This window comes from Zea mays, chromosome 9 (assembly GCF_902167145.1).
Source record: "Zea mays cultivar B73 chromosome 9, Zm-B73-REFERENCE-NAM-5.0, whole genome shotgun sequence".
NCBI lineage: Eukaryota > Viridiplantae > Streptophyta > Magnoliopsida > Poales > Poaceae > Zea > Zea mays.
The window spans coordinates 78,684,892-78,697,194 of record NC_050104.1 but is presented as its reverse complement, the minus strand read 5'-3'; the positions used below and the strand labels follow the sequence as shown (position 1 = coordinate 78,697,194).

Here is a 12,303-nt window from a genome sequence, read left to right as displayed (position 1 = left end):
ATTTATGTCTTGGCCCTTTAAAACAATCATGTTGGCAGGAAATTCCTGTCCGGCCAATGTTACTGGTATGTGGAAGGCTACTTCCTTAGTAAATATTCGTCCCCCAGGTGAATAGATAATAAATCCTTCCCTTGATTCAGTGCAAGGAATTCAATACTTTTCCACAAAATTCTTGCTTACGAAGGTGTGTGATGCACCAGAATCAAAGAGAATAATTACTGGGTAATTAGCAACAAGGAACATACCCATCATTACCGGCTCGCCCTCCGGTGTTGTAGCCACTTGGGTATAATAAATTCGTCCAGTTTTCTTGAAGTTCTTGCCCGTTGAAGTATTAGACGTATTTCTCTTTCCTTGGTTGGAGTTCCCAGAGTTCTGTTGTAAATTAGTTTTATTTTGCTTCGGGTATGGGCAGTCCTTGATAAAGTGTCCGGACTTTCCACAGTTGAAGCAACAAGTGGAAGAACTAGGGAGAGCAGGGAAACGAGTATGAGGGGCACTCGGCTGATTGGTAGGAGTGGGGGCAGTAGTGGGATGAATAAAAATAGGCTGCTTGAAGGGATATGAAGATGGGAGAGGTGAAGAATGATTTTGATTAAAAGGTTGGATCACCAACCTGGTTCTCTTCTCAGGCCCTTGATTAGACCTTTCACCTCCAAACCCCTTTGATTTTCCATGTCCTGCATTTTTGGCTTCCACTGCTAGTGTTGTACTAACAGCCCTACTGTAGGTAAGATCCAGACATGTTGCCATTTTCTGTTGAAGCCTGTTATTAAGTCCCCTCATAAAACAAATCTTTTTCTTCAGATCTATATTCACTTGGTCGATGGCATACTGAGATAGATGGTTGAATTTGTTGAGATACTGCATTACAGTATCTCCCCCTTGCTTTAACCGGATGAATTCTTCTTGTTTCATATGGAGCACTCCCTCTAGTACATAATGCTCCCAGAATGCTAGCTTGAATTCCTCCCAAGTGATCTGATGTCCAGCCGGTTGAACTGCTACAAAATTTGCCCACCAAGTACTGGCAGACCCTCTCAGCTGTTGTGCAGCAAACAGTGGCTTCTGCGTCTCCGTGCAGCGAATCAGCCCAAACTTCTGTTCCATGACTCTTACCCACTCATCGGCTTCTATAGGTTCTTCTGCTTTAATAAAGAGCGGGGGTCGAGTCTCAGAAAATTCCAAGTATGTAGTTTCACGCGGTCCTTGAGGAGGAGCTCTCCCACCATGCTGTTGGAACTGATTGCCCGCCATTTCGCGCAAGAAGCGCGTATTATCCGCAGTGGCATTGACCAGGGCAGCGATAGCCTCGGCCAAAGTCGGTGGTACTTGTGACGGGTTAGGAGTATCTTCCCAACCGCGGGAAGTCCCCGCACCATCATGTGTGTGAGTCCGTGATGGCATCTAAGGCAAAGAAACATTTCGAAAAAATATAACATGCCAGCACACACCATCATATTACATTACCAAAATGTAATAATTATACAGACTCCTTTGTATAACTTGACTTCATTACTTATTTTACATAAATATAACATCTAACTATACTATTCTAGTCTTCGTCATCCTTGGTTGCTTCATTTCGTGCTGCAAGAGACCGTTCGTCAGCAAGGTTCATGGAAGGAGGGGGCCTAAAAAGGTCCAACTCCTCATCAGGTCCTTCATTTGTTGTTCCTGATGGTCCGGCTCCCATTGCAACAACGTCAGAAGGCACGTTTGGGTGCAGTCGAGCATACAATACATGTACTTCTTCATGTAAAGTATTACAGTACACTTGCAGGCTGTCGAGGGCCGCACTAAGCTCTGCCACACGGGCTCGAGCTTTTGCTTCGCGGTCCCAAGCGATCAAACGCGAGTTGACGGCCCAATCAATGGCCGAGTCCCGTTCTGAAATCTCATATTGCAAGCGGTTGACGTCAGCTGACAATTCAGCTATACACTGGCTATCCTGCGACCATGCCCTATTCCGATGACGTAGCTCTGACCGAAGTTGTTCCACCTTGGCTTCCAGGTCTCCAATTGGGTCATTGCTGCCACTACTACTCCCTTCATGTCTAGGGGCTAGCTGATGATGAGGCACGCCAAAAGGTCCAGTAGATTTGCGTGCTGTTTTCCTTGTAGGCGCCATGTCTCCATAAGAGGGGAAGATTTATTAGTATATTTTTAAACATGATGCATGCATAACCTAATAAATATGGAATCAACCTTTGTTGATTCCCAACTTCCTATATATTGCACTCTGTTATCCAATTCTACAAGATAAGGGACTACCAGAAAGTGGTAAGGTAAGAATGAAAGAATATTTCTAGGTGAGTCTTTGAAAATTCTTTTGAACTACGACGTAATATCTGGAGAGATGGGCTTCGCTCCGATACCAGCTGTGATGGAACCTCCCAATGTATTAGGCCCACCTACAGTTGTCCTTGTCCTAAGGACCTTGGACAACCATGTAGATGCACTTAATCACTCGATAAGTTCGGTAACTGTATCCTCATCATTTCGCCCAAGAGCGCTTCACCCGTCACGCAGATATTACATCACATCGGAGGAAAGCATAAGCGGAAGCAAATTACAATAATTTAATTTACATTCATCCAATATATAGAGAGAGTATTATTATTATTACAATGCCAGGGTACGGTGAGTGCATAAAGTATTATTATTACAGACCCGAGAGGCAAAACATCCTCCCGTACACAAAAGATTATTGTTTTTAAAGTGGGAGGCTAACATCCTCCCATGACTTCACTGCTGGGGCTCTTCCTTGGGTACCACCTTTGAACAGAAACAACAAAAGTCTGCTGTTTCCTCTCCTACAACAACATGGGTTCAAAAACCCTGAGTATGGAGTGTACTTTCGCAAGTCTTACCCGACAAAAGAAAAGACTCTCAAGGATATGCTGGCTTGAGGGAGTCAAAGTAAGACTATTCAAGAATCAAAGACTCTATTTGCAGAAATGCTTACTAATAGTGGATCCTTAAAAATCCAGTTTTATTATCAGTTTAAGTCGTTACCTGAATCTAGAGTTCCTTCTACCCTAGTTCAAGCACTTGGCCTACACTAGACGTCTTTTATCAACCATTTAGTCTACTGGAATGCTACGTGTAAGTCAGTGACCAAGTCTTCATGTCCGAGAAGTAACGGCGATCCGAATCGATTAATACTCAGCTGAGGATCTCCAATCACATGACATATGTAGCACTTAACCCTTGCACATGTCAACTCGCCACCGGGTTCACGCCAACCGAGAGCATAGATACACCACTGTCCAACCTCTTCCCACAGAGGGTACACGCTACTCTCGCCATCTCTGCACTCCCATTATGTGTTGGCCTTTCTGGTATTGGTCTACCTGAGGCAAAGCTTACCCATGACGAGGCATGTGACCAGTTAAAGGGTCATCTGCCAGCAGGCCCACATCGGTACAGTCCTTAAGCGACTCATACGAAGACACTACACCGAGACTCTCTTCTCGTGCAAGTCACCCGCCCGGCCTCAGCTACCATTTAAAATCCCAAAGTTTGGTACCTGGCACAGGTACATCTTGTCCGATGTTGAACCCATCACGGCCATGATGGATCCACCATCAAGTTTTATTTTTGAAAATATCCCATTCCATCTGAAGCATCATCTTTTGTTAAAACCAAAACATTTTTGTTTTCTAAAGCAAGACTAAGCATCAGAAAACCTTTTAATAAAATAGGTAATCAAGGTAGGGTAAATAATTCCAAGGAAGGAAATGCACCAATTGGCTTAACACCCAACTCCTATCACCTAATGCATCATTCAAATGATAAAGAGTTTAAAATCACAAGGAAAAGGTAAATGCACCGGGGCTTGCCTTGTGTTGTAGGGGAGTCGGGATCTGTTCCACAGATATCGAAATAAAAACTATTCCCGACAGGTGGAGTTTCAGTTGGTGGTGCAGTCTCTTCTTCTTCAACACTTACTTCTTCGTTTTCTATACATAACCATATATAAACATGAATGCTCATGTGATGTTATGAATATGCAACTATAATAGAGATACATCAAGTTGTATCTTGAATACAACTTTCCTTCACGGTACACCAGGGAAACTAGGGTTTTCTGAGTCAATATTCCACTAGAATAAGGAGACTATTACCTAGAAAGCTAGGGTTTTGGGGATCAAACAATGTCCAAAATAGGTCAAACTTTACCCAAGGACTCTAACTATCATATTAAGCTTACCTAAAAAGTTTTATGATTTTTGGAGTCATCAAATAATTTCTAAAATTTCAAAAGTATAGGTTTAGGCCTTCTTAAATACTAAATAATTCCTGGTTTGGACTACAAATCTTGGAACAATTTTTATTAAATACTAGGGGATTTTAGGAGTCCAGTAAAATTGGCCTCATGATTTTATCATTTTTCTATAATTTCCTATGAATTCCCTAAGCCTGGCAGAAAAAGAAAAGGAAAAATGGTGAACAGTGGTGGGCTGAAACCAGCCCGAGTCGGTCCACGTCCAGGTGAAACGCGCCCGCGCGCGCCCGCGATGTCCATTTTGCGTAGAGGACCTCGATCATTCAAATAACCGCTAAAGAACCCTGTGCAATATTCATCTGTGTCTCTGACATTTACTCAGAGGCCCCTGCATTTCTATTTCTTCGCAGCGCCAGGTCCACGACGGTGGACGGCGACGAGCGTACCTCCGGCGAGCCTGTACCGGGCAAGATACTCAATGACCGGCGCTCTAGCTTGCCTGACACCTAATTCCACCCTCGGCGACACTAATCCCCCATCTAATTGCACTAATCCGGACCGAAGCACGACTGATCACGACGACGACAAAAATCGAGAAGAAACTATGGTGTTCAGGGCAATTCAGTGCGGTCTAGTTTAATAATTGAGCCTACAAGCAACAGGAGACCTAGAGATACTAGAACATACAACAGGGAGGCATGAACCAACCTGAGGAGGGCTGGCCACGGTGAGAGATTCTCACGGCGGTGTTCTGACTGATTTGGGAGAAATTGGAAATTGGGAGGCTCCAGTGGACGATCGGAGGCAAGAGCTGGTGCTTTGGATGCGCAATAACCTAGCAGAGCTCAATAGGGCAACAATTCATAGACTCCATCGGCGGTGACGTCCAATTTGAAAAAAATGTGCTAGCGGCCGGAGAGAGGGACTAAGTCTCTACGACGTTCTACCGTGGCATTCACCGGACCTAGGCGGATGGCTATCACGGGTTAACCTCCACGGTGCAAAGTGACGTGGTAAACTACCTAAGGCGTGGCGCAACCAGGGAAAATGGCGACAGCCTCGGCGATGACTGTGCGGCCACGTTGCCGGGCAAGTGGGCACGGCGACAGGGCAAAACAGTGCCCGAAGTTCATCTCCTTTGCGATATTTCTCACCCTGTGTAGTTATCTGCACTCCACCGGGCACGAATCGCAGCGCCAGTGAGGATCACGGCGCGGAGTCATCGACGGAGAGATACAGCAAACCTGCAATCTTTTTCAGTGTACTGTACCATCAGAACTCCATTCAGAGTGCCTGACAGAGCATGTTTGAGAGCGATTTACTCCAAAAATTGTTCAGCACCTGGTCAATCTTGGTATAACAAAGTTGTTCACTAATGTTAGAGCTTCAATTTTGCCACAGTGACCCTGACCTTATCTCCATTGAATCAACCATGAACTGCTCCCAAAGTTAACCAAATGTCACTGAACTTAGGTTTTCAGAGTTAAGGCTGTCTGACAGGCCAATTTCAAATCTCTTTTTCTCCCATTTTCATGTAGTACTAGGGCTTACTCACTTAATCAAATTTGTACCCTTTACATAGCTCTACAAGTTTGATGTATTGATCTAGGGCAAAATATTTATGAATTCAGAGATACCAAGCTCCAAAGTTTACCCCATTCAACTGAAATTCAGACTTAACCATATAGTGTTCATGGGTACTTTTTGCGAATAAGTCCAAACTTCATCACTCCACTTGAAAATTCTTCAATGTGAAAGTTACTTGGTTTGTGATGTTTTATCACTTTGCTATTTGCACTTCGGTCCAAAAGTGCGTAGAATTTACATTTACCCCCCTAGGGTTCCAATTAGGGTTTCTTTTAGGGTTTTGAGGACTTTAGGGTTTTTGTGCAACTAAAGCACATCAAATGTGATACCTTGTGAACATTTCTCATAGCTTATGAGATTCTTACTCATTTTGGTTTCACTTTAATCCATAGGCCCTATTTACATGGTTAAGTACGCTACCTTAGCATTAAGTATACCTTAAGTCAAGTCATCACAACTTATTTTGAAATTTAACCTAGTGAATGCATTCTAAGTGTAACAAACAACATGACATGTCAATACACATGATGTTATGCTCAAGTTTCAGTGCCAGTAGCACCAGAGGTGTTACACAAAGTGGCCATGTGACTTGCATAGTTACCGATGCCTAGGTGCCCATAGTCATCAACGCTCTCTCTCAAGCCCGAAGGCACGAAAAGAAAAGGCACCTGGAGTACAAACTACGGGGTCAATGAGATTAGCTTACTTGTACTCAGTTATTTTTGTACTATGAATTACACTAAACGAGGTAGGAGCTATGACTACAAGATATGGATTCTAACAGAGGAGACAGACAGAACAAACTTGATTAGCATCCATCACCCTGAGGCTATGTTCGGTTACCGGGGGTCCAATCCCCAAGATGATTAAATCCACCCGGGGAATGAGTTGATCCCTGGGCTCTCACTCAATCCCTGTTGGGGATCCGTTCCACGCCTTTTCACTCGTGGGACAAATCCCAGGACGGGGTGAGAGATTTCGCCGAGAACAGGTCGGGACAGGACCCCTGCGTGGGTGAAACGAACGCGATTTTCACCATGGGCCGGGATTGAGTCCGCGTCGGGGTGATCCACGGGGGTTGGGGCTTGATCCCGGCCAATCCCGGCCCAACCGAACATAGCCTGAGTGCGCAGCGCCACTAATTATGCTTCGCTGGACCACTGAACAGTAGGCCGACACTGTTGACGCTGACTAACTACTCGTGGCACCCTTTTCACACGTATAACAGCCGCGCACGCACTCGCGCACCAGCCGTCACTCCCGCGGACTTCACTCCCGTCTCTTCCCTGTCCTCTACTCTACTCCTGATTTCAGCTTCTCGGCGGCTCACCTCACTTCCTCGCATCACAGCACAGCCGAAGAAGCCTCCAAGAAAAAGAAAGAGAGAAAATGTCTGGCCCCACCACCTGCTGCCACCCCTTTCACCTGCTGCTCGTCCTGCTCCTCTTCCTCCTCGCCGGCGAGGGCCGCTCCCAGCCCGCCGCCGCCGCCAGTACCAGCGACCGCGACACGCTGCTCGCCGTCAAAAAGGACTGGGGCAGCCCCCCGCAGCTCAAGACCTGGGACCCCGCCGCTCCCAACCACTGCAATTGGACTGGCGTCACGTGCGCCACTGGCGGCGGCGGGGTCGTAAGCGGGCTTACCTTGTCCAGCATGAAACTCACCGGCTCCGTCCCTGCATCGGTGTGCGCGCTCAAGAGTCTCACCCACCTCGACCTCTCCTACGACAACCTCACCGGCGACTTCCCCGGCGCCGCGCTGTACGCCTGCGCGGGGCTCACTTTCCTGGACCTCTCCAACAACCAGTTCTCGGGGCCCCTCCCGCTCGACATCGACCGCCTCTCGCCGGCGATGGAGCACCTCAACCTCTCCACCAACAGCTTCGCCGGAGAGGTGCCGCCCGCGGTGGGAGGGTTCCCGGCGCTCAGGTCCCTGCTGCTCGACACCAACAGCTTCACGGGCGCGTACCCTGCGGCCGAGATAAGCAAGCTCACCGGTCTCCAGATGCTCACGCTGGCCGACAACGAGTTCGCGCCGGCGCCGGTGCCCACTGAGTTCTCCAAGCTGACCAACCTGACATATCTCTGGATGGGTGGCATGAACCTCACCGGAGAGATCCCAGAGGCCTTCTCTAGCCTCAAAGAGCTTACTCTATTTAGCATGGCTTCCAACCAACTCACCGGATCCATCCCGGCATGGGTATGGCAGCATCAGAAGCTCCAGTACATCTACCTGTTCGACAATGCCCTCTCTGGCGAGCTCACGCGCAGCGTGACGGCGTTGAACTTGCTCCAGATCGATTTGTCAACGAATCAGCTCACCGGAGATATACCTGAAGATTTCGGCAATCTCAAGAACCTCACAATACTGTTTCTGTACAACAACCAGCTCAGCGGCACCATCCCGGCAAGCATCGGGCTGCTACCACAGCTCAAGGATATCCGCTTGTTCCAAAACCAGCTGTCCGGAGAGCTCCCGCCGGAGCTGGGCAAGCACTCGCCGTTGGGCAACCTCGAGGTATCCATCAACAACCTCTCCGGCCCGCTGCGAGAGTCGCTCTGCGCCAACGGGAAGCTCTTCGACATCGTCGCCTTCAACAACAGCTTCTCAGGCGAGCTCCCCGCGGAACTCGGGGACTGCATCACTATAAACAACCTGATGCTCCACAACAACAACTTCTCAGGCGACTTCCCGGAGAAGATATGGTCGTTCCCGAATCTGACCTTGGTGATGGTCCAGAACAACAGTTTCACCGGCACCCTGCCGGCCCAGATATCCCCCAAAATGGCACGGATTGAGATAGGCAACAACAGGTTCTCCGGCTCCTTCCCGGCCTCTGCACCAGCGCTCAAGGTGCTCCATGCGGAGAACAACCGGCTGGGCGGCGAGTTGCCGCCTGACATGAGCAAGCTCGCCAACCTTACTGATTTGTCAGTGCCCGGCAACCAGATCTCTGGCTCCATCCCAACATCGATCAAGCTGCTGCAGAAACTGAATTCACTCGACATGAGAGGCAACCGGCTGTCCAGTGCCATACCTCCTGGGAGCATCGGGCTTCTCCCAGCACTGACGATGCTTGACCTGTCCGACAATGAGATCACCGGCAACATCCCGTCAGACGTAAGCAACGTGTTCAACTTGCTTAACTTGTCATCAAACCAGCTCACCGGCGAGGTGCCGGCGCAGCTGCAGAGTGCAGCCTACGACCAGAGCTTCCTCGGCAACCGGCTCTGCGCCAGGGCGGACTCAGGCACGAACCTCCCAATGTGTCCAGCCGGATGCCGAGGGTGCCACGACGAGCTTTCCAAGGGCCTGATCATCCTCTTCGCGATGCTCGCTGCCATCGTCCTCGTCGGCAGCATCGGCATTGCCTGGCTGCTGTTCCGGCGCCGGAAGGAGAGCCAGGAGGTGACGGACTGGAAGATGACGGCGTTCACGCAGCTCAACTTCTCTGAATCGGACGTGCTCAGCAACATCCGCGAGGAGAACGTGATCGGCAGCGGCGGGTCCGGAAAGGTGTACCGGATCCATCTCGGCAACGGTAATGCCAGCCACAGCGAGGAGCGCGGCATCGGCGGCGACGGCAGGATGGTCGCCGTCAAGAGGATATGGAACTCAAGGAAGGTCGACGAGAAGCTGGACAAGGAGTTCGAATCGGAGGTGAAAGTGCTGGGCAACATCAGGCACAACAACATCGTGAAGCTGCTCTGCTGCATCTCGAGTCAGGAAGCCAAGTTGCTGGTGTACGAGTACATGGAGAACGGCAGCCTGGACCGGTGGCTGCACCACCGAGACCGGGAGGGCGCGCCCGCGCCGCTGGACTGGCCGACCAGGCTCGCCATCGCCGTCGACGCGGCCAAGGGGCTCAGCTACATGCACCACGACTGCGCTCCCCCGATCGTGCACCGCGACGTCAAGTCCAGCAACATCCTGCTGGACCCGGACTTCCAGGCCAAGATCGCCGACTTTGGGCTCGCCCGGATTCTCGTCAAGTCCGGCGAGCCCCAGTCAGTGTCAGCCATCGGCGGGACATTCGGGTACATGGCTCCAGGTTAGAAAGAAACTCAGGACCGCAATTGCCAGTCATTTTAATTCAATCCGTGAGAATTTGCAGCCGATTGATCTGTGGCAACGAACTCTGCAGAATATGGGTACAGGCCGAAGGTAAGCGAGAAGGTGGACGTCTACAGCTTCGGCGTCGTCCTGCTAGAACTTACAACCGGCAAGGTCGCAAACGACAGCGGCGCGGACCTGTGCCTGGCAGAATGGGCATGGCGGCGGTACCAAAGAGGCCCGCTACTCGACGACGTCGTCGACGAAGCCATCCGGGAGCCGGCCTACATGCAAGATATCCTGTGGGTGTTCACCCTCGGCGTGATCTGCACGGGGGAGAACCCGCTGACGCGGCCGTCGATGAAAGAGGTCCTGCACCAGCTCATCAGGTGCGAACAGATCGCCGCTGAGGCAGAGGCGTGCCAGGCGAGCTACCAGGGCGGCGGAGGCGGCGGCACGCCGCTCCTCGAGTCGAGGAAGAAAGGCAGCCGGCGACGGAGCATGTCTGACTCCGGACGGTGGAACGACGACGACGAGGAGGACAGCGGCAACTTCGTTGTGCACGTGGTGTAGTCGGTTCGGACAGTATACAGCTACTGGCCTCCTGCTGCAAGCTCATCCATGGAGGAATTTCGTAGAGGCGCCGGAGGCCGGCCTCTGCGGAGCAGGCGCCTGAAGATGGCCGATCCGGCATGAGCGCAAGAACAAACAACCAAGTGTAGTATATAGATGAATGAACGAAGAGGTAAGGCTGTTGGAGGTTCTTGGAGGTGTTGGATCGCGATCGCACTTAGCAATCTCCAATCACACAAGAAGGAGGTTCTTGGAGGTGTTGGATCGCGATCGCACTTAGCAAGTGTCAATACTGCGTGTAATAACAAGTGCCAGTTTTGGGCACTTTTGGGTTTCAGAAAACTGAAGACCACAAAATCTCAGGAAATGCCAATGGGTCATGAGTGGGTCGCTTATCTGCAATTGTCTGTGCTTCGTACTGCAGGCTGAAAGAATGTGTCAGGGCTTACTCCAGCAGGTCGCGCAAAGCGTCCCGGACGCGCAATTTTCGTGGTCGGACGCGGGCGCCAAAATGAGGAGGCTGCGCAAAACGAAGCGTATTCTTCTGTAATCTCTCTTTTCCTCCTGCATTCATTCCTTGCAACGGCCACGGCCTCTCCCCTCGCCGCGAGAGCGCCCAACCTGGCGTCTCCTCCGCCGCCGCCGGTTTCCCTGGAGCAGGTGAATGGGGACGGGAAGCGACTGCCGGCGGTGAGCGAAGGATCCTGTCCCAGGCCGAAGTCCACTCGTCGTCGCCGCAAGAGGCGCCGCACCACTTCGTCGGAGAGCGACATATATTCGATTGCAACACCGAAGGCTGCAAGGTTTCTTCCAAATCCGAACTCGTGCTCCTAGATCTGTGTATCTCCCATGTTTTCCCACTAAAGCCCCGTTTGGTTAAGGGTAACTAAAGTTTAGTGACTAAATTTTAGTCACTTTTAATCCCTAAAGAAATAAACATGGTGACTAAAATGAGGTGACTAAATTTTTTTTCTTTGAAACTAAATTAGTATTTTTATCTTATTTGTCCTCTCAACTTTCTTCTTATAGCAAACATCTATTAATTAATATAGGTAAAACAGTCATTATTCACAGCAAATAATGCTCTTTAGTTCGGTTTAGTCACTGGAACCAAACAGGGTACTTTACCAACTAAGCTAAAGTAAATAATAAATAATATTAAGAGCTGGTATTCAAAACCTAGATCTAAAACTTAAAACTAAAAGTTGGAACAATAATTAAAAAAAGACTTTCAATCTTTTTATTCTCTTCATTATTATATAATTAAAACTCTCTTTTAAAAATATTTAAATTAAAGTAATCCTTCATGAAGTTTACACTTTACTTTCTCCTAAAGTAAATAATTTATTTTGAATATACCTTTAAACTAGCCACGCATTTAAAATATGTCCTTGAGATGAATTATGTGTGTGTTGCATTTGCCTAAATAAATGAATAAATAATATATGCATCATGCTGGAGTTGAGTTTGCATTTATTTGGTATTTAGAACTTGAATTCAGATTTGAATTTGGAAGTGGAGAATTGAAGAAGAAAACAACAAACCTATTTGCTCGACCAATTGGGCCCGGGTGCGGGCGTGCGGCTCGTCACCACTGCACCGGTGCGAGTTAAAATCACCCACACAAGCCATTCGATTTGCGCTGGCAGGTGGGACCCACAACTCAGCGTCCCACCTCTCCCGTACACACAGATGACTGCCAGCTCACGCCCATGCGGCGTTCCCTACCCACGCACACGGGAGAAGATGCTATCACCCATGGCCGCAGGACCCACCCGACAGGGACACCCACACACACTTGATCACCGACTAGTGGGGCCTAGTTGTCAGCACCGCCTCCTAGCTCAAAGCCGGTCGGA

At 49.3% G+C, this 12,303-nt stretch overlaps 1 protein-coding gene across 1 annotated transcript; it reads left to right on the top strand.

Annotated features, from left to right (window-relative positions):
• Positions 1 to 7,065: 7,065 nt before the first annotated feature.
• On the top strand, positions 7,066 to 10,846 carry LOC103638577 (receptor-like protein kinase HSL1). Its single transcript, XM_008661452.2, has 2 exons — positions 7,066 to 9,869; positions 9,963 to 10,846. The coding sequence occupies exons 1-2, from the start codon at positions 7,208 to 7,210 to the stop codon at positions 10,442 to 10,444; spliced, it is 3,144 nt and encodes a 1,047-aa protein (XP_008659674.1). The 5' UTR covers positions 7,066 to 7,207; the 3' UTR covers positions 10,445 to 10,846.
• Positions 10,847 to 12,303: the final 1,457 nt, after the last annotated feature.

Bases quoted from the DNA above. Each gene is read 5' to 3' on its own strand.
- LOC103638577 (XM_008661452.2), top strand. From the start codon at position 7,208: ATGTCTGGCCCCACCACCTGCTGCCACCCCTTTCACCTGCTGCTCGTC. The intron at 9,870-9,962 runs GTTAGAAAGAAA...CGAACTCTGCAG, and splicing joins ATTCGGGTACATGGCTCCAG to AATATGGGTACAGGCCGAAG.